The 21,135-nt window shown below is 48.8% G+C and overlaps 2 protein-coding genes across 3 annotated transcripts in view; both read left to right on the forward strand.

Moving 5' to 3' along the window:
* Nucleotides 1–1,824: 1,824 nt before the first annotated feature.
* Pex11b (peroxisomal biogenesis factor 11 beta) lies at nucleotides 1,825–10,561 on the forward strand. Of its 2 annotated transcripts, none has more exons than XM_050124767.1 (4): nucleotides 1,825–2,501; nucleotides 3,425–3,540; nucleotides 3,881–4,082; nucleotides 9,393–10,561. In XM_050124767.1, the coding sequence occupies exons 1-4, from the start codon at nucleotides 1,840–1,842 to the stop codon at nucleotides 9,790–9,792; spliced, it is 1,380 nt and encodes a 459-aa protein (XP_049980724.1). In that variant the 5' UTR covers nucleotides 1,825–1,839; the 3' UTR covers nucleotides 9,793–10,561. The 2 variants fall into 2 exon arrangements, with proteins under 2 accessions (XP_049980724.1, XP_049980725.1); XM_050124768.1 differs by having other exon boundaries at nucleotides 2,324–2,505.
* A 139-nt stretch (nucleotides 10,562–10,700) lies between these two features.
* Nucleotides 10,701–21,135, forward strand: part of Itga10 (integrin subunit alpha 10) — a 19,316-nt gene continuing 8,881 nt past the window's right edge. The window contains exons 1-17 of the mRNA XM_050124766.1: nucleotides 10,701–11,493; nucleotides 12,889–13,000; nucleotides 13,369–13,478; nucleotides 13,692–13,783; nucleotides 14,011–14,125; nucleotides 15,251–15,378; nucleotides 15,751–15,899; nucleotides 16,782–16,932; nucleotides 17,533–17,698; nucleotides 17,790–17,863; nucleotides 18,090–18,234; nucleotides 18,425–18,573; nucleotides 18,775–18,918; nucleotides 19,059–19,262; nucleotides 19,686–19,816; nucleotides 20,489–20,655; nucleotides 20,751–20,893. Coding sequence (XP_049980723.1) covers nucleotides 11,442–11,493; nucleotides 12,889–13,000; nucleotides 13,369–13,478; nucleotides 13,692–13,783; nucleotides 14,011–14,125; nucleotides 15,251–15,378; nucleotides 15,751–15,899; nucleotides 16,782–16,932; nucleotides 17,533–17,698; nucleotides 17,790–17,863; nucleotides 18,090–18,234; nucleotides 18,425–18,573; nucleotides 18,775–18,918; nucleotides 19,059–19,262; nucleotides 19,686–19,816; nucleotides 20,489–20,655; nucleotides 20,751–20,893 — 2,232 coding nt within the window. The 5' untranslated portion in view covers nucleotides 10,701–11,441. The remainder of the gene's footprint in view (nucleotides 11,494–12,888; nucleotides 13,001–13,368; nucleotides 13,479–13,691; nucleotides 13,784–14,010; nucleotides 14,126–15,250; nucleotides 15,379–15,750; nucleotides 15,900–16,781; nucleotides 16,933–17,532; nucleotides 17,699–17,789; nucleotides 17,864–18,089; nucleotides 18,235–18,424; nucleotides 18,574–18,774; nucleotides 18,919–19,058; nucleotides 19,263–19,685; nucleotides 19,817–20,488; nucleotides 20,656–20,750; nucleotides 20,894–21,135) is intronic.

A 21,135-nucleotide genomic window follows, 5' to 3' on the forward strand; every position in this document is an offset into this window, starting at 1 on the left:
AAGCCGGCCATGAAATTGTGATCCTCCTGCTGCTGTCTCCAGAGTGCTGGGATTACAGGATTACAACAATGCCTAACTAATTTTAATAGCTAGAAAGTTAGAGTAAAAATAACAATCTGGAAATGTCACTCTCCACCTTCTAGTGTGTCTCTTGCTTTAGGATACAAACTTTGACCTAGCCCACCTTTCCTCTCTGCACATTATCATTATCCATTTTCTAGTCCTCCGCTTTAGAAGTAACTTCTGAGGCCCACGTTTACTTGTTTTAACACCTTTCTGTTTTTCAGGGGTCAAATTTTACCTCAGAAGGTCTCTTGGACTTCAAGAGTGGGTTAGATACACATTTCACTCTTCACTCAATGTGGCTGGGCATAGCAGACAGGAAGTTGCTGTTAAGTACCTTTAACATCTAAGTATATGCTAATGGACATTATTTCTTGAATGGAGTGAAAACTGCAAAGTTTAACCTAAAACTCCAGGCTTAAAAAAAAAGTATGTGTATGGTATTGTGCTTTACATGTTTGTCTGTGTTCCATGTGCATCCATGCTACCTACTGAGGTTAGAGGATGTAATAGAGCCCCTGGAACTGGAGTTACAGGTGGTTGTGAGCCATTGTGTGTGTGTTGGGAATTGAACCCAGGTCATCTTCAAGAAAAAGTGCTCTTTGAGTCGACTCTAGCCAGACTTCACATTCTTCTCTTTTATTTATTTATTTTTGGGAGACAGGATTTCTTTGTGTAGCCCTGTCTGTACTGAAACCTGCCCTGTAGACCAGGTTGGCCTTGAACTCCACCTGCCTCTGCTTCTCAAGATTAAAGGTCTGTGCTACTATGCCCACTGACTTTATTCTTAATAGATTTGTAAAATGTTTTTTTTTTTTGTCCTGAAGTTTTCCTGTACCAGTATCCTAAAGGAAGTGGGACAGGGATGCAAAGAGGTGGAAATCAAACCCCACAAAGCCAGCCTGAGGGAAGAGAGACAGATGGATAATGGAATACTGCTTTTAAATGTATTTTGCATGTATGACTATCAGCCTGAAGTGTACATAATGTGAACTATGTATATTCCTGGTGCCATGGAGGCCAGAAGAAAGCATCAGATCTCCTGGAACTGGAGTTAAGAGACAGTTGCGAGCAGCCATGTGCATGCTGGGAATTAAACCCTGATGTGTGGCAAGAGCAGTAAGCACTCTTAACCACCAAGCTAGCACCTCTTCACTTAAAATCAGGCTGGACCGACTGGAGCTCTGTAGATAAATTAAGATGGCTTTAAACTTTCATTGGTCTGCCTCTGCCTCCTAAGTGTCGGGACTACAGGGATTTGCCATCCATCCAGCAAAATTAGCTCTCTAGCTTGTAAGTGATCTTCCCAGGAGATAGCAAAGGCTTTCTCCCTGAGGATCCATGGCTAGTGGCCCGCAGAGCATGCAATGCAGCAACTTCCCAGGCACCTACTGTAACCAAATTCCTGTTCAGCCCAGTCTGCAACCCTGACAACTCACCTAAAGCTAGGAAGAAACCAGATTTCCCCTGTACATCTCATTTATGCCTGTTCACACCTTCCACCTGAGCACAGGCTTAAAGCTGGTCGACTGAGTACTGCTTTGTGGCAGCAAAGTTACCCACATAGCAATTAGTTTTGAGAAGCACGGGTGCCTAACATGCGACGTCTTCAACTAGATACTGAACAAGAATGTTTCGGGAAGCATCTGGGGCATAACCGCAGAAGTGGCCGTTAAATTGGCAACGGTTAAATGAGTCAACAATTGGGCTGGGTTACTGTGGTGCCACTGACCACATCACGGCCAGATGTTTTACAGCAAAGCAAAGCAGAGCACAATGGTCACTCCCCTTCGGGCCGGGCTACCCCTAAGAAGGTGGGCATCTCTGACCTATTTCCACTCCCCATTTCGCCCAGACGGTCCTTCACCACTGCTGACCCCGAAGGTGTGCCTAGGCCTACAGATGTGGTGGCCTGTGAATTTCGTCCACTTAGTTCTGCCCCTGAACTCTTCACCTAATCGGGAGGAGGTTGCCAAGCGGGATCTCATCACACCCTCTTTCCCTTGGACAATTAGTCTGGGCTACAGGCTTTTGCTGCCCAGGGTTCTTCAGCGCCTAGCTGGGCAGGGCTGGAGGGTACACGCCCAGGCGGGCATCCTATGGCGCCCCGGGCTCCCGCAGGCCCCGCCCCTTGCTGCGGAGACTTTAAAGCCGGGTGCTCGTGGGGGCGTGCTTAGAGGCTGGAGACCGTCCCAGAGGGTGCTCTGCCGGAAATGCACCCACGATTTCGTTGCGCGTCCTGAGATTCCGCCCCAGGGCCGGCTCCCGCTGGTTGGCTTTCCTGCCGCCGTTTGTCCCTCGCGAAGCCCCGTTGCCCGCCCGGGAGGCGTGACTAGGGGCTGGAAGCAGGCGGGCCGCGGCGCCGTGGGCCCGGGCTGCCGCTGTCATGGACGCCTGGGTCCGCTTCAGTGCTCAGAGCCAAGCCCGGGAGCGGCTGTGTAGGTGCGGCCGACGGAGGAGCGCGGGCGGGAGGGCAGAGCAGGTTCCCGCGAGGCGACGGGCGCGCTACGGGGTCCCTGAGGGTCAGCTCTGGCTACGGGGGCCCGCGCGGCCCGGGAGGCACACTCTGCAGCTGGTTGTGACATGATTCTTTCCTGCTCACGGGAAAGATGGGGAAATTGAGGCATGAGTGGGCCAGCGGGGAGGCCGCCCAGGGTTACCGTGTCCACAAAGCAAGTTTCCTCACTGCTGTGGAGGCATGAGGGACGATCCTCCCGGTTCTGCGTCCTCTCCCCGGCTGTCACCTAGCAGCCGCGCTGTCTCGGCTCTCCTTCGGGTTCCAGTACCGTTCAAGGAGCTTAATCTCTTAGTTCCCCTGTCCCGAAGACTAGTCTGCCCTTCAACTAGATCGCCCTCGGTCATGTTTCATATATAAACTCGCGTGTGGACGCCTGTGATGGATCCCGGCCGCTTACTGGCCCCTTTAGGCCTCACCATTTTCGAAACTCTTACTCTCTTAGCTCCAAATAGTGCTCCCCCGTTCTCATAGGTTGTATTTTCCCCTCACGTCGTTCCCTTCCTCGGCCTTGAGGAGAAACGGAAAAATATACATATGAAAAGGAGGAGGAAATGTCCCCGGAAGAGTTTTTGGTTTCAGATTCATTATTATTTGTCTGAATGTTTTGTCTACAAGTATGTCTGTGCACACACGTGTGTCTGGTGCCTGCAGAGGTCAGAAGAGGGCTATGGATGTCTTGGAGCTGGACTGACAGGCAGTTGGGAGACACCATGTGGGTGCTGGGAATGGAACCCGGTCCTCTGCAAGAGCAAGTGCTCTTAGCCGCCTCACCAGCCTGCTGGAGGACATTTTTGACAGAGAGGTTAGAGGTTTGCCCCTTACTTTTCCTGTCCTCCCCTCCAGGGCTGCCCAGTACGCCTGTTCCCTTCTCGGCCATGCTTTGCAGAGACATGGGGCCAGTCCTGTGTTACAGAAGCAGATTCGACAGCTGGAAGGTCATCTGAGTCTTGGAAGAAAGCGTAAGTGCACCAAACCCGTCTTTTATCATTCCCAACTATCGGCCCATTGCCTCTCCTTCCTGTGTTTCCCCTGCCAGTTTGCCGTCATAGGCTCTTCTGCATGCCTCCAACAACAGGTGTAAGAAAGTTATTTATAATGGATTGGAGACAATGGGGCAAGTAAAAACTAAACTGGGACAAGATTTAACTGTGATTTGAAGTTTAAAAAAGAGCAAATTATTTTTACTTTTTTTATTGTATGTTATTACTGCTAGCTCAACTGTTACCCTTTTTCTTTCTTTTGCCCCCCACCTCCGCCTCTGCCTCAAATCCCTCGCTTTCCCCTGTTCTTCTCCACAAGTGCTCCGCCTGGGTAACTCGGCAGACGCGCTCGAGTCAGCCAAAAGAGCTGTGCACCTCTCCGACGTTGTCCTGAGGTTCTGCATCACTGTTAGTCATCTTAACCGAGCCTTATACTTTGCCTGCGACAATGTTCTGTGGGCTGGGAAGTCCGGACTCGCTCCCCGCGTGGACCAGGAAAAGTGGGCACAGCGTTCATTCAGGTTTGGTTTGGTTTTCTCCTATAAGACTGTTTGTGGCCTCCATTCCACGTGGCTTGCACGCACGCACATTTATAATATTTTACTTTATGTGTATGGATGTTTTGCCTGCGTGTATGTCTGTGCACCAGTTATGTGCCTATTTCTGGCAGAAGCCAAATGAGGACACCAGAATTGGAATTGCAGATGGTTGTAGCTGTTGTGTGAGTTCTGGGAAGAGCAGAGGTACTTTTACTAAGCCATCGTTCTATATGTTTTAAAAGAGAATTATGGCAGGAGAGGAACTGCACCACGGCACACATCTGTAGGTCAGAGGACAACAGACTCCTCCCACTGTGAGGTCCAGGGGCCAAGCTCGGGCCATCGGTCCGGCATGGCAATGCTCCCACCTCCCAAGCCGGCTCCCTGGCCCGTAACTTCCTACTTATGAGACAGTAGTAGGTCAGGATTTTCTGAGTATATGCTTGGCTTCTCATAGCTATTGTTTCCACGTCTTCTGATTCAAGCAATTCCAGATGGAAAACGTTGAAGGGAAAGGTGCATCTGAATTGAACATGTGAAAGTGTTTTGTGTTGTTATTCCTTAGACGATATAGTTATATAGAGAGATATAACATTTCTTTATATTGCATATTTATTGTATTGGATATTATAAACAATATGGAGGTGGATACAGAGGACTGAGTAGGTTATATATAAATGCAATAATACCATTTTATCTAAGGGATTTGAGCAGCTGTGGATTTGGGTGGGCGGAATGCAGGATCCTGGAGTTAATCCTCCATGGATGCTAGGACTATAGCATCCTTTGTCTATTTTTGAGGCAGGGTCTTACTACGTAGTCCTGATTGACTCACTGTATAGACTATACTGCTTTGAATTCACAGAGATTTACCTGACTCTACTTCCAAAGATCTGGAATTAAAGGTGTGCACCACTATCTATCTTAACCGACCGTTTGGTTTCCAATCTTCATTTGTATCTTAAGCCATAAAAGAGTTACAATATCATCCGGAAGTTAGATTTGCTGTGCCGTACTAAGTGTCTTGAGATTGGAGGTGACAAATATTGTATTACTTTAGTTATATCTAAACCACAGATAGTCTGCCTTCATTGCCTTCCTACTCATTTATTCCATTTTTCCTTTAAAGAATTTTATTTATTATTAGTGAGGGGCGGGGGCAGGTGGCATTGCCACACCTCATGTGGAGGACGGATTGCAAAGGTTGGTTCTCTCCTTCCACCATGTGGACCTCAAGGATGAACTCAGGACATCACATTTGTTGACAGAGCCCTTACCCTGCTGAGTCATTTTGCCTGTTTGGGTTTTTTTTAATTAAAATAATATAATTAATTTAATAATTTTTTTATAATTTTGATTTGTTGTTGTTTTTGAGATAGGTCTCACTATATGCCTTAATTTAGCCTTGAACTCAGGATTCTCCTGCTTGAAGACCCCCAACCCCCAGTTAGGACAGGATTACAGGCATGTGATACCATGTCTAGTCCCTTTTTCTTTCATGATATAGGGGTCTTACAAGGCTGAGATAACACAGCTCTACAAGCATGAGAAAACCCGAGTTAGATCCCTAGAATCACACCCACCCACACACAGACCAGGGATGGTGACATACTCTTGTATTCCCAGAAATGTGGAGGTTAATCAGGAGGATTCCTAAGGCTCTCTGGACAGCCAGCCTAGAATATTGGGCAAGTTTCAGGCCAAGTGAGAAACCCTGTCACAAAAAACAAGGTGGACAGTACCTGAGGAGTGCTCCAAGGTTGAACGCTGGGCTTCACATACACATGTGCATGCATGCATACATACCCATGAATATGTGCACCTCCAGAAAGAGATGGGTCTCGTACATTGCTGAGACTGGTGCAGAATTCCTAGGTTCAGACAATCCTCCTTCCTTAGCCACCTTAGTAGCAGGAACTCCATGAGTGCGCACCACCGCCACTGTGTTTGGCTTTTCTAAAAATATTTCTTAGCTTCTTACTATGGGCCAGGAGATTAAGCAGAAGCCAAACAGATGTAGCATCTGATCCTTGAAACTTAAGGTCTGTGGTGAGATGAATCAGTGAGTATAAGCAAGCAGACCCTGGGGCCCAGGGAAAGGTGGCAGAAAAGACCCACTCCACAGAGTTGCTCTGTGACTTCCATATGTGCGCTGCACTTGTGCCCCATCTAACATACATACTGCTACACATCATGGTGATAAATAAAACAAGTGCATTTAAAAAGAGAAAGGAAGACAAGGCTCATGACAGTGTAGGTAGGGAGTCAGTTTTCAACACAAATAATTATGCTGTGAGAAGGTTGATAGGTTAAAGGTGTTTGCTGGGTAAACCTGATGGTGAGAGAGTTGAGTCCTGCAAGTGGGCCTTCCATCCTCCACATCATACCATAGCATACCATTGCCTACATATGCACACACACATGCACAGACACGCGCACACACACGCGCGCACACACACACAGAGCCATCATAACAAGAACAAAGAGACCTGTAGCTTTTGTATTTAAGACTTAGCTAATGTATGCCTGTAATCCAATACTAGGAAGGTTTAGGCAGGATGGAGAATTCATAGCCAGCCTGAACTACATAGTAAAGCAAATCCTGCCTTAAAACAACAAAAATGTGCCAGGTATGGTGGTACACACCTTTAATCCCAGCACTAAGGAGGGACAGACAGGTGGATTTCTATGAGTTTGAGACCAGCCTGATCTACAAAGTGAGTTTCTAGACAGGCAGGGCTATACAGTGAGACCCTGTCTTAAAAAGCACAAACAAACAAACAAACAAGACTTTTGGGTTGGGCTGGGTGTGGTGGTGTGTACCTTTAATTCAGTCACCTGGAGACAAAGGCAGGGGGCTCTGTAAGTTTGAGGTGTGTCTAGTTTACATAGTGAATAATGTATATTTTTGTGCTTAAGGAATTTATTGTCTAATGTCTCTAGCAGCCACTTAATCTCTGGGCCTTTTGGGGGTGGTCTTTTTTTTTTTTTTCTCTTAAAGATTGGATTTAAATCCTCTAAAGTATGTGTAAATCTTTTTTCTTCTCTCTTTTTTAAAACAGGGTCTCCTGTAGCCCAGGCTGTCCTTGAACTCCTGATCTTAAATGTTGGGATTATGGGCATGCATCACCACTTTGGGCTGTTTGTGTCTCTTGAACAACTAAAGTTGTTCTTTCAAAATAGTTTGCATTATGCCAAGTGATGGTGGCGCACGCCTTTAATCCCAGGACTCAGGAGGCAGAAGCAGGCGGGTCTCTATGAGTTCGAGGCCAGCCTGGTCTACAAGAGCTAGTTCCAGGACAGGCTCTAAAACTACAGAGAAAGCCTGTCTCAAAAAAACCAAAAAAAAAAATTGTTTGCATTATTAGGGTCAAGTTAAATGTGTTCCCTCCCCGTGAGTGTGTGTGTATGTGTTTCATGTGTGTATTTTATGTGTGTATATGTAGTAACAAATATATGTGAATGCCTGAGCACATGTATGCACACAAGGCCCAAGCTTGGCTTCATAAGTCTGTCTTTCTCCACCTTATTCGTTGTGGCAGGCCTTTCAGTTGACTCCGAGCTCACCTATACAAGGCTAGTCTGACTAGCCATCTTATTCTGAGAGATTCCCTATTATTATGTCTTCTGGCATTTACATAGGTTCTGGGGATTTGAACTTGTGTCCTCACACTTGCATGGTGAGCCCATTACCACCGCCGTCTCTGCAGTTCAGTGTATTATGTTATAAGAATTGTCTCAAAATGAAATTAATCTTGGCAGATTTCATGACACAAATTTTAAGCCAGGATCTTAAGTTACATATAAACACATACTGATTATAGAATAGTAGGAGAGTTCTTTTTTCTTTATTATTTCTGGGGTATAGCTGTATGTATTTAGGCATATAGTGTGGTGTCTTGAATATGTGTATTATGATGTGATCCCATACTCAGGATTGTTAACGTACATATGATGGGCTGGAGAGATAGCGCAGCAGTCAGAGCACTGGCTCAGTTGGGCTCTATTGCTGTGAAGAGACACCGTGACCATGGCAACTCTTATAAAGGAAAGCGTTTAACTGGGGCTGGCTTACAGCTTTAGAGCTTTAGTTCATTATCATCATGGCAGGACATGGTGCTGGAGAGGGAGCTGAGAGTTCTACCTCGTGATCCACATACAGAAGGAGTCTATGCTGAGTGTAGCTTGAGCATAGATGAGACATTCAGAGTCCACATACACAGTGACACACTTCCTCCAGTGAGGTCACACCCACTCCAACAAGGCCACACTTCCTAATATTGACACTCCCTATGGTCCAAACATTCAAACACATGAGTCTATGGGGGCCATTCCTATTCAAACCACCACACTGTTCTTCCAGAGGACAGGACAGGAGGGAGCTCCCAGCACCCACATGGCAGCTCACAACCACCTATAATTCCAGTTCCAGGGGATCTGATACCCTATTCTGGCCTTCTTGGTGACAGGCATACAGGCACATGGTGCACAAACATCATGCAGGTGAAACACTCACATACATAAAATAAATGATTGTTAAAATGATCGTAACCTTATGGTGACATCTTCTTAATTAGAACACCTGAGCTGAGATCTCATTTAACAAGTTTCAAGTATGTAATTCAGTTGTGTAACTGTAGTCGCCATACTGTGTGTTAGATGTACAGAACTTATGTATTTTGTAGAACTGAATGTTTGTCCCATCGGCCAATGTCTTCCTGTTTCTCATACCCTCCAATCCTAGCAACCACCATCTTATTCCGTGCTCTGGTGAGTTAGGTAAGTGAGACCATGTGTCTTTCTGTATCGATTTATTGAACCTAGCATATTGTCCAGAAGGAAGGACAATTCTTTTCTTGGTGTTGCTGAGACTGAACTCAGGGACTCATGCATGCAAGGCAAATACTCTTACTAGTGAGCTACATTCCTACTTCTAAGGCAGGACATAGTTTTTAACTTTAAAAAAATAATTTGTTTTTATTGCATATGTGGGTGCATGTGTGTGCGTGGTGTCTGTGGAAGTCAGAGGACACCTTGGGGACATCACTTCTACCTTCCATGTGGGTTCTGGGGATTGAACTTAGATCTTGTGCTTGGCAAATGCTCTTATCCACTAAGCTGTCTCACCAGTTCCCAGAGTGGGCATCTCCAGTGGTGGGTTACAACATTGGCTTCTGACGTTCTGATGTGGAATCCCTTCTCAGTGCATGAGAAAAGGGTTTCAGTTTGTGTAGGGTGTGCTGAACAGACTGCGTGCCTGCCCTAACCTGTGCGTCTGCCTGTGCATCCCAGGTACTACCTGTTCTCCCTCATCATGAATCTGAGCCGCGATGCTTATGAGATCCGCCTACTGATGGAGCAAGAGACCTCAGCTTATGGCCGGCGAATGAAGGTTTCTGGAGTCCCAGGAGGAGTTGAGACTGGGGGACCTGGAGGATCAGGGACTCCAGGGGGGTGCCTGCCACAACTGGCTCTGAAGTTTCGGCTCCGGGTCTTGCTCCTGGCTCGTGTCCTTCGAGATCACCCCCCTCTTTTGCTGGATGTGCTCAGAAACGCCTGTGACCTCTTTATCCCACTGGACAAACTAGGCCTCTGGCGCTGTGGCCCTGGGATTGTGGGCCTTTGTGGCCTCATATCCTCCATTCTGTCTATTCTCACCCTAATCTGCCCCTGGCTACGACTCAAGCCCTGACATTATGATACAAGATAAGGAGGGAGCTCAATTGGTGAGATGGAGTTTTAGATTGTCCCCGCGTGGCAGCCTCGTCCTAACGTGACTCCTTGATTGAAGTTAGATCCAGATACTCAGGAATGAGGGGAGAACCTTGCCAAAGACGAGGTCAGGAAGGCGATGTCGCTGGAAAGACTCCAGCATGCCTCGAGAGGCGTTTGGGCTTCTCTGTCATAGCCCGAATCTCTTTGCTCTCTTCCCTTTTATCTGCCTTGAGTCTGGTTAAGAATTTGTCACCATGCGGCAGAATTGTCTTTCTTAGTCCGCTATCTGAACACTTAAACAGAATTCCTTGTTGGTAGGAGAAGCACACGTTTTGAGTGGTAAAGTGCTAATTGCATTCTTTTTCAGAAGCAGCATGGAGCATAGTGTTTTTCCTTCACACTCCATGATTTTCGAGGCTTCATTTCATGTCCCAGCAGACTCTTCCCTCTTATCTCTGCACTGAAGGCCATTTGACACTTCTGCCCTGTGTCTGCCTCACCAGCCTCCTTCCTGATTTGGCACTAACCCTTCTCTCCTCCGTACCTTCCCGTGTCTGCTTACACTTTGATATTAGAGCTTCCTTCCTCTCCTGGCTCTGCCCTTTCTTTAACTGTCCAGGTTGATGCTGTGTCTGGCCTCTCACTGTAAGTACTGTACAATGAATCTCTGTAAATAGCTGTGGTCCATGCCCACAGTGCAGGCAAGCCTTCCAGGTCAGCACATTAAAGATCGGTTTGCTCACTGACTTACTTATTCATTTTCAAGATGGGGGTCTCATCTGTTACACCCAGGCTGGCCTGAAACTCTGAGTTCTCTTGCCTCAGGCTTTTGAATAGGTAGGAGAGTGGGTGTGTGCCACTCTGTCCGGCTGCGCATTGACATCTGGTCTGGCCTCTCAGTTTCTGTGACTATGGATGGGTTTCCATGGCATTGGCAACTAACATCCTTACAGGTTTTCATTGAAAATTTAAGTCTTGGGGGAAAGTAGTAGGTCGTGGACAATCCAAAGTACTAAGATGTTTCTACCTTTCCTGAGGCAGTTATAGCCTCCTTAAATTGGGGGTGGGATATTTTAAACCAAAGCAGTTATATCGGCGCCACAAAGCACACCTGTTCACAGTCAAAGACTCTCCAGAAGCTTTAAACACAGAAGTGTGAGCAGAGAGCGCAGTGGACCGGCAGGGTCGCAGTGGACTGCCCTTCACACAGGCAGGAGGACACTGCCGTCACTGCTGGCAGCTTTTATTTGCGATCTCAGGTTGAGGTTAATAAGGCGAAAAGAATTTGTCTCTAACTCCTATTTTCCATTCCAAACGGGAGGAAATCACTATTGAAAATAAAAACAGTGGGGAATGTAGCCTCAGAAAGGTCCAAAGCTGTGTTCTCTTTGAATATGAGCTGAGGCCTCCAGGGGGCAGCACCAAGGCAGGGACTGGACTAAGATCCCTCTGTCCTCATGGACTGGGGCTCCCCACAGTTCCCCACCACCACCCCTCCCATTCCGTCCAACTTTATTTTTAGCCGCCAGTGGGAGGGGGCAGGATAGGAGGGAAAGTAAAGAAAACAGCAAAGGAGAGGGACAGAGAGGCACAGAGGACTTCTTGAACCAGGCAGGACAAGCAGGCATGGCGCGCCTCTCCTCTCCTCACCTGTTCTTGTCCCTGGCGTTGCTGACAGGTGAGGAAAGCAAACTTCCTGGTTTCTGGTGGGAATGGAAGATATCTGGATTGTTTAGAACTGGGACCATACGGTTAAAATTACTTGGGAGTTTGGGTCAGAGGTTAATATTGATGCCATATTTTGCATGTGAACTCATATTTTTAGACTCCCCAATGGCAGGGGTTGAAGCCGCCTAAGGCTTGAGTAAGAATTGATCCTAGTTATTTAACACCTTTGCCCTAAACTCCATAGAAATGGGGATGCAGAATAGAACCATGTCTCTCCTCTTCCATGCAGCTAGCCTGATCCCTACGGTCACCCTCCCGGCCTCTCCTTACCACTGGTACTTCCTGGTGCCGAGGCATAATCGCCTTACTATGTGGTCAGAACTCTGGGTTCATCTAGTGAGTTCCTGGTCTTACAACCCTGTTTCCCGGATGCAAAGAGGCTCTCATACAGAATACCTTCTGAAAGTGAGCTCGGTTTGAATCAAAAGTTAGAGATGCTGGAGGGTGGGCGTAGGGTGAGAGAGGGTTGCTTGAACGTAAGGAGCAAGACAGTGGGAGAGAGAAGCACAGGAGGGACACGAGGCTTGGAATTTTTCTCTGCAAATACCCTATAATCTTTGTTTCCTAAAATACACGCTCTGATTTTATGGGAATTGGGGTCAGAAGAAAGGGATCGGCAAGGACACAATTGGGGACCTTCGGAGTGAGCTAAAGTTTGAGGGAATTGTGGGAGTGGGCAAGGGGTAGTTGGGAAGTGGAGGAGATAAGCAACAGATTATGGGGGAGTTTTTTTTTTGCGGGGGGGATAGGACCCTTAACAAGGATAGATGGCAAACTATGTGTGTGGGCAGGCTGGTGGTTCCGCCCACTTAATTAGCACTGAGGTTTGCAGGGCTGGAAGCCACCAGCGTCCTAGACCCTGGAGAAAGTGCAAGTGTGACAATGTCAAGGCACAGAAAGAGGAGACACCCAGACAGGGAGCTCCTCGCCCTCCTCTTCTCCCCATGGCCCGGGTTCGGGAAGAACTTGGAAGGGGTGGTTGTGCGGCTGCGCAAAGGCCCGCTCCCTCTTTGGACTCTGATGGCCTAGGAGGGTGTGTAGGAGGGATGATGTGGAGAGTAACCCGACCTTTCCAGAAGTGTCTGTGAATGAGATCTCAGGAGTGGGAACGAAAGTGCAGCTGTGCTTCCGCATGGCCGAGGGCCTCAGAACCCCCACGCAGGGAGAGTCGCCCCATCACCCCACCTGGGGCTTTAGTACACGACATCGACAGAGGCCAAGCGAGCTTTAAGCAATCAGGCAGCCACACTAAGCTGGAGATGCACCCTCCTGTCTCGGGCATCGCTGTGCTGCTCCGGTCCTTCAACCGGACCAGCTGATGCTAATTCTGATCCTGGCCTCCCAGGTCTCTGCTCCCCCTTTAATCTGGATGAGCGCCATCCACGCCTGTTCACAGGGCCACCAGAGGCCGAATTTGGATACAGCGTCTTGCAGCATGTTGGGGGTGGACAGCGATGGTGAGAAGGAAATCGGAGGACCATGGGATTGGGAATGTGGAAGCCCTGATAAAAAGGGAGGCAGGAGAGATGAGTCTCTAAGCTGGTCTTTGAAAGTGCCTAGGGCTCTGAACTGGCCACCTCCATGCACTTTCCCTCTCGTCTATATTAAGAATTATGTTTGCCAGGCAGTGGTGGCGCACGCCTTTAATCCCAACACTCGGGAGGCAGAGGCAGGTGGATCTCTGTGAGTTCGAAGCCAGCCTGGTCTACAAGAGCTAGTTCCAGGACCTGATCCAAAGCTACAGAGAAACCCTGTCTCGACAAAAAGAAAGAAAGAAGAAAAAAGAGTCATGTTCACCTGATGCTTATATCCATATTCCCCTCAGGATGCTGGTGGGCGCCCCTTGGGATGGGCCTTCAGGTGACCGGCGGGGGGATGTTTATCGCTGCTCTATAGGGGGATCCTACAATGCCCCATGTGCCAAGGGCCACCTAGGTAAGAAGATGCCCAACTCTTTCTTTGCTAATCCCTGATTCTGATACCCAGGAGCTGAGTCCTTGTGTGTCAGCTTCTTTGCCTCCATAACCTATACAGACCTTGCCTTCAACTTGATACGGATTCCTTTTCATTCTCCTCCCAAACTGCACTGAACTCGAGCACCCAGCCTTTGACCCCGACTTCATTCTCTTCTACCCCTCCTCCACCCAGGAGACTATCAACTGGGAAATTCATCTCAGCCGGCCTTGAATATGCACCTGGGCATGTCGCTACTAGAGACAGATGGTGATGGGGGATTCATGGTGAGCGAAAGGGTCTCCGAAGGTTCATGGCAGGGAAAAGAGCAATATGGTAAGGAGAGTTAGTCTATATAGAAGAGCCAAAGAGTTTAAAATCCCTAGAGAGTAAGATAGGATACCCCATGGAGTAATCTTAGTGCTTTTTTTTTTTTTTTTAAACTAGATGCATGTTCTGAGGAGCCCCTCTTAGACTTGGAAATAACTATCTCCCTTGCTCACCTGTGCCCCAGGCCTGTGCCCCACTCTGGTCCCGTGCTTGTGGCAGCTCTGTCTTCAGTTCTGGACTGTGTGCCCGTGTGAATGCTTCATTCCAGCCCCAGGGAAGCCTGGCACCTACTGCCCAACGTGAGCTGGTGGAAGGGCCTGGGAACTCAGTTTTTAGATGGGGGTGCTGAGTGGGGAAAACAGAACAAAAGACTCAGCAGAGGGTCTGCGTGGCTCTCCTGACCACCCCCAGACTTAGCAGAGGTCTGCATGGCTCTCCTCACCATCCCCAGACTCAGCAGAGGGTATGCATGGCTAACCTCACTATCCCCAGACTTAGCAGAGGGTATGCATGGCTCTTCTCTCCATCCCCAGACTTAGCAGAGGTCTCTGCATGGCTAACCTCTCCATCCCCAGATGTGCTTGCAGCAGAATCTGCTGCTTGCTAACAGATTAGAATTCACACTCCTGACTAAAGTGTCAAGACACCAGGATTTGGCTTAGGGTTTCAACTTAAAAAACGTAGTTATCCTCCGTAAATCCTGTGCCCCACCCATTACATTTACATCATTATCCCTCTGGGTGCCATTTATTTATACCTGTATTTCTTGTTTGCAAAGTTCTCTACCCCGGTACATTTTCTCAGAATTCACAATATCTTATTTTTGTGGGTCTTATGCATTCCAAGTGAGCACTCAGCTATTGAGTTCTCCCCCAGTCCTTCCATAGACCTTCTGATTTGCTGCCTTTTTGGACATAGTTTTATCATATAGCCCAGGATGCCCTTGAACTTGGGATTTGCCTGCCTCAGCTTCTCAAGTACTGGCATAGTAGACATGTACCATCATGCCCGACTCTGCTGCCTCTTTGGTTTACCACTATCAGAAGGACCCTCCGGGCTGGACCTGACCCTCAGTGGCACATAGATAGAGCATGAATAGAGCCCTTAGTTCAGTTCCCACATACACACACACACACACACACACACACACACACACACGAACCAAAGTGATGCTCTCTTGGTCTCCCATGGCGTAGATTAGCGGTAGGTTTCTATCTGGTGCAGATTTCATCCTTCACACTTGCCCATCTCTTCTTTCATTCATTCCCACACTCAGGAGCCTGGCACGGTCCTCCCTTGCATGTAAGAAGTCCCTAATAGATGCTTACATTGACGCGACCTCCTGTGACATTTTCCCTTGTTGGCTCCCCGCCCCCCAGCATCCTTCCAGTCTTTGCTTCCCATCTCTATACTCCCCCTTCTAGGCTGTCCAACATACATGGACGTCGTCATTGTTTTGGATGGCTCCAACAGTATCTATCCCTGGTCTGAAGTTCAGACTTTCCTTCGGAGGCTGGTAGGGAGACTCTTTATTGATCCGGAGCAGATACAGGTAAGTGAGGGACACATGGATGGGTTTGGAGGGAAAGAGTTAGAGCCTCATGGTCCGTCCGTTCAGTGTAATCAGGCATGTCCAACCTCTCGACATCACACCAGGACATTGTCATCTACAGAACTCATGCTCAAGAATTGTGTTATTAAGTTACCAAGAAGTTAAAAAAAAAATCTCATGATGTTTGAAGTAAGTTGAGGATTTTGTATGGGCCACATCCATAGCTGTCTTTTGCCGTATGCAGTTGCTTGGGACCCACAGGCTGCAGACTGGACGTGCCTGCGAGGTGTTCATTTCACCTCTATCCCTTGTTCTCCATTGTCTCCATCCTCTACAAACATCCCATTGGAGGACATGGTTTACTGTTTTCAGGTAGGACTGGTACAGTATGGGGAGAGCCCTGTGCACGAGTGGTCCCTGGGAGATTTCCGGACCAAGGAAGAAGTTGTGAGAGCAGCAAGGAACCTCAGCCGACGGGAGGGGCGAGAAACAAGAACTGCCCAAGCGATAATGCTGGCATGGTGAGGCATGGTGAAGGGATGTGGGAGGATGAAGGATCGGCACGCAGCGAGAGGGTCTGGAATCTAGCGTGTACGTCACAAGATGGTCTGTGCGCTTATCTTTATCTGCATGCCTGACGTTGATGGAGGAAGGCTCAGTTGGTGGCTGGCCCAGCACTCTCTTACTATATCTCAGTGTCTCTGGGTGTATCTCACAGTCTCTTACTGTATCTTACAGTGTCTCTGGGTGTATCTCACAGTGTCTCTTCCTGTATCTCATAGTGTCTCTTCCTGTATCTCACAGTGTCTCTTCCTGTATCTCACAGTGTCTCTGGGTGTATCTCACAGTGTCTCTGGGTGTCTCTCACAGTGTCTCTGGGTGTCTCTCACAGTGTCTCTGGGTGTATCTCTCCTGGTCTGTCTGTTTCTGTGACCAGAGCCCCATCTCTTCTCTGCTATTTCCGTGTCAATTCTGATCCTTAGCTTTATAGCCACTCGAGTCCTAACCTCCTTTCCAAACACGATCCTAAACTCACCTCCGGGGAGACTGCCTGACACCACGACTAGGGTCTCTTCTCCATCCCCTTGATCTGTCAACCCAAACACAACGTTCACTGGATGAATCTACGGATGAATAAAGCTGGCACTAACTTACACTGATGATGGGTTATTCTATATTCTGTATGTTCTGGGCACCCAAACATTCAAGCCGTGACGTTGTGCCAGTTTGCATGTTAACACTGTTGGAGAATGGCCTAGAAGACACAACATCTGACATCAGTGAATGGCTGACAGTGTTAAATACACATGTGTGTGTGCACGTGTGTGTGTGTGCAGGGCGTGTGTGTACTCACACGCACACTTACATGCATGACCGTATTTCATTTTTTTTTCTTTTCTTAGCACAGAAGGGTTCAGTCAGTCCCGAGGGGGCAGACCTGAGGCTGCAAGACTGCTGGTGGTTGTCACTGATGGGGAATCTCATGATGGAGAGGAGCTTCCAGCCGCACTAAAGGCCTGTGAGGCTGGAAAAGTAACACGTTACGGGATTGCGGTGAGACTTGACTCTGGTGCTTTCTGGTTTTGTTTTGGGTTGTAGTGCGTGTGTATTTGTATGGTGTGTGTTTGTTTGCTGTGTGTACGTGCGTGTGTGCGCGTGCATGTGTGCACATACCATGGTGTATATATATATATGGAGGTCAGAGAACCACATCAGATGTCGGTCCTCACCTTCCACCTTGTTTGAGACTGGGTCCCTTGTTCAGCTGCATACTCTAAGCCAGGCTAGCTGGCCCACAGGCCTGCTCAAGTCTTCTGACTTAGCTTCCTGTCTCCTGGTAGGGGCATGCTGGGATTGCAGATAGGCCTGAGCTACTGTGTCCAGTATTTTCTGTGGGTCTGGGGATCTGAACTCAGGTTGTCAGTTTGCATGGCAAGCACATTACTCCCCGAGTCATCTCCCAGACCAAGAATCGACTCTGGAGCTAAAAAGAGAGATGGAGAGAGGTTTTCAATATGTGAAACAGAGAGAATAGTATTAGCCACCGCCTGGAATCCAGCCGTTGTTTCCTCCCCTTTTCTTTAGTTAGCTATGTCCTGTGTCAGCTGTAACAGTTTACTTCACACAGCTAATAGACCCCCATCTTGAACTCAGGTCCTCGGTCACTATCTCCGGCGACAGAGAGACCCTAGCTCTTTCCTTCGGGAAATCAGAGCTATCGCCAGTGATCCAGATGAGCGGTTCTTCTTTAATGTCACAGACGAGGCTGCGCTGACGGACATTGTGGATGCACTGGGAGACCGGATATTTGGTCTGGAGGGTAATCATTATCGGGGTGAAGTGGAGGACCGTGTTGGGGCATTCCAGTGCGCGAGCTCCCCTGAGCGCTTTGCGATTTGTTTATGCCCAAGGGTCCCGTGGGGAAAACGAAAGCTCCTTTGGGCTAGAAATGTCTGAGATTGGCTTCTCCACCCACCGATTACAGGTTGGACAGACCCTGACCCTCTGCAACACCCCTGAGCCCTTGATCTCTTCATAAACCTCTCCAGCTTCTGACTCAACTTAAACCCTAAGGTCCCTCCAGATTTCTCCTTTAACCCGCCTAGTCCCTGCCCTTCCGTGCCTTTCTGTGAGCATCTTCCTCCTGGAGACTTCATTTTCCCCTGCTCCCCACTGTGTTCTCAGTGTCCTCATTCGGTTCTGCCCCTCAGGATGGGATTCTCTTTGGGATGGTGGGGGCCTATGACTGGGGGGGCTCGGTACTATGGCTTGAAGAAGGTCGCCGCCTTTTCCCCCCACGAACGGCCCTGGAAGATGAGTTTCCCCCTGCCTTGCAGAACCATGCAGCCTACCTGGGTGAGTAACAGAGTTGCAGGGAGCTGGGAGGGTGGGGGAGACCCAGTAGGGCGGATGAGGCACTCCCTGTTAAGTCGGGCAGTTTTTCCGCTGATCTCTCTTGAGAACTCACCTTAAGCCTTTAGAACACCCTCCCCAGCTCTCATCTCATCCTCTTTCCCTCTGGCATCTGATCCCTGCTCGCTTCTAGGTTACTCTGTTTCCTCCATGCTTCTGCCCGGTGGCCGCCGCCTCTTTCTCTCGGGGGCACCGAGGTTTAGACATCGAGGAAAAGTCATCGCCTTCCAGCTAAAGAAAGATGGGTCTCTGAGGGTCACCCAGAGCCTCCAGGGGGATCAGGTATGACATCAAGGGAGGGTGAGACCCTTGGGTCCCCGGGACTGCCAGGCTGAGGGTGCTGAGGGTGCTGCGTTCTGGTAGGCAGTCTGCGAGGGATGTAAGGCCCAGGTGGACAGGGTGCTGAGTACTTCCTGCTGAGTCCAGCTGTCACAACCCTTACCTTCCCTCTTCTCTGGGCTCATCACCACCCTCCTCACCCAGATTGGCTCATACTTTGGCAGTGAGCTCTGCCCATTGGATACAGACAAGGATGGGATAACTGACGTCTTACTTGTGGCGGCCCCCATGTTCCTGGGTCCCCAGAACAAAGAGACTGGACGTGTGTATGTATATGTGGTGGGCCAGGTAAGAATTGGTGGGACCCTCTAGAATGTGGGGGAGTGGTGATAGAATGGAGAAAAGGGAGAAACACAGATATCTTTGAGTTTGCTGATGGGTGAGGGTCACCAGGTAAACAATTCCTTCTATCTCCTCACCACTACAAGCAAATTTTGCTGATGCTCCAAGGAACCCTTCAGCCAGAACGTCCCCAGGATTCTCGTTTTGGCTTTGCCATGGCTGCTCTTCCCGATCTGAACCAAGACGGTTTTGCAGATGTGGCTGTGGGGGCTCCCCTGGAGGATGGGCACCAGGGAGCACTATACCTGTATCATGGAACCCAGAATGGAATCAGGCCCCATCCTACCCAGGTTAGCAGTGCTGGGGTAAAACACAGTGTGGTAGCACATGCCTTTCATCCCAGAAGGTGGATCTCTGTGAGTTCAAGGCCAACCTGGCCCACATAGTGAATTCCAGGCTAGCCAGGACTACAGGCTAGCCAGATGTTGTCTCAAAAACAAAAACAAACAATTGAAAATGGGACACAGTGGTAGAAAGGGAAGGGAGTTGTGTGTGTGTGTGTGTGTGTGTGTGTTTTGCTTTTTTGTCATCCACTTGGCTTAAGAGTCAAACCAAGCAAGTGGCTGCATTCATAGATTGCCAAGGGAGACAGCTAATGAGGGATTTCTGAGATAGGCAAATTTTTCTTCTTCTCTTGATGGATGGGAATGTTAGAAAGGAGGACAGAGAAGCGGCTGTGAGTCCTTCCTCAGGCTTTCTTCTCCTCCTTTCAGCGGATTGCTGCTGTATCCATGCCTCAGGCCCTCCGCTACTTTGGCCGAAGTGTGGATGGCCGGTTAGACCTGGACGGAGATGATCTTGTAGATGTTGCTGTGGGTGCCCATGGGGCAGCCATCCTGCTCAGGTGAGGGCTTCAGCTTGGGTAGCAGTGCACGGTGTGGCGCAGCTTACAAGAACAAAGGTCACAGATTTGAATTTGGGTTTCCTGGGCAACTAAATTCCTGGTGCCTAAATTCCTAGTTCATAGAATGAAAGTGATTGTCACCATTTTTCCGGTTTATTGTAAATATCAAATAAGATAGTCCACATAAAGATTTTTAACAGTGTTTATTTTTATTCTATGTGTATGGGTGTTTTGCCTATATGTATGTCTGTGCACTGTGTATATGTGCACTGCACGTGGAGACCAGAAGAGGGTGTCAGATCTCCTGGAAATGGAGTTCTATAGCTGCCCTTGAGGTGCCATGTGGGTGCTGGAATCCTCTGGAAGGACAGCTGGAGCTTTTAACCCCGAGCCATCTCTCCAGCCTGACATCAGTGCTTAGTGACCCAAATGTATTGTTATGTGACTTCTGTCTTAGGCTTCTGGGAAGGGTGACATATTCAGACCTTAATATAATTTTTCTTTCTTAATCACGGAAAGCAAGTACTAAGGTTGCGATTCTTGTCCTTTTCTGTTCTTCCCATTCTGAAGTGCAAGCTCAGATGCTCGAGAGCTCCACCACTGAGCTCCATCCCTACTCTTGGGCTGTCCTTTACCTACTCCTTTACAATTTCTCTACCACCTCCTTCCCAGCTCCCAGCCCATCATACACCTGCTGCCAACCCTGGATGTGAGGCCCCCGCACATCAGTGTGGTTCAAAAGGACTGTAGGCGAAGAGGCCAGGAAGCAGCCTGCCTCACTGCAGCCCTGTGCTTCCGAGTGACCTCTCACACTGCGGGGCGATGGGACCGCAGATTCTGTGAGTGAGCCCAGACAGCCCGGACAGCCCTCAAGTCCTGGCCCACCCTGGCGTCTGCATCTGTCTCCGTTCTCACGCTCTCCTCTCCCATCCAGACATCCAGTTCTCAGCATCACTGGATGAGTGGACAGCTGGGGCGCGTGCAGCATTTGATGGCTCCGGCCAGCGGCTGTCACCTCGGCAGCTCCAGCTCAGTGTAGGGAATGTCACCTGTGAGCAGCTGCACTTCCATGTACTGGTGAGGACGGGGCAGGCCTGAGAGTCAGGGGAAGCCCGGGTACCGGTGGAGGTTCAGACAGATCAGCAGCCAAACTATAGCAGAGAGATTGAGACAATTCAGATTTGGGGGGTCAGGATGATAGGATTGGAACCCTAGCTCTATAATGTGATAATGTGTCACTGTGAACTCTGCCAAGGTACTCATCTGCCACACCCCAGTGTCCTTGACCGAAAGGGATGATATATATATATATGTATGTA

The sequence above is a fragment of the Alexandromys fortis genome, unplaced genomic scaffold (genome assembly GCF_014885135.2).
Source record: "Alexandromys fortis isolate MF-2015 unplaced genomic scaffold, M_Fortis_MF-2015_v1.1 scaffold_235, whole genome shotgun sequence".
NCBI classification, from domain to species: domain Eukaryota; kingdom Metazoa; phylum Chordata; class Mammalia; order Rodentia; family Cricetidae; genus Alexandromys; species Alexandromys fortis.

What these genes read in the sequence shown, in the direction of transcription:
- Pex11b (XM_050124767.1), top strand. Translation starts at nt 1,840, where the DNA reads ATGGTCACTCCCCTTCGGGCCGGGCTACCCCTAAGAAGGTGGGCATCT. An exon ending in CCAAGCCCGGGAGCGGCTGT is followed by an intron (nt 2,502 to 3,424) that starts GTAGGTGCGGCC and finishes CCTCCCCTCCAG; the next exon opens with GGCTGCCCAGTACGCCTGTT. An exon ending in TGGGCACAGCGTTCATTCAG is followed by an intron (nt 4,083 to 9,392) that starts GTTTGGTTTGGT and finishes TGTGCATCCCAG; the next exon opens with GTACTACCTGTTCTCCCTCA.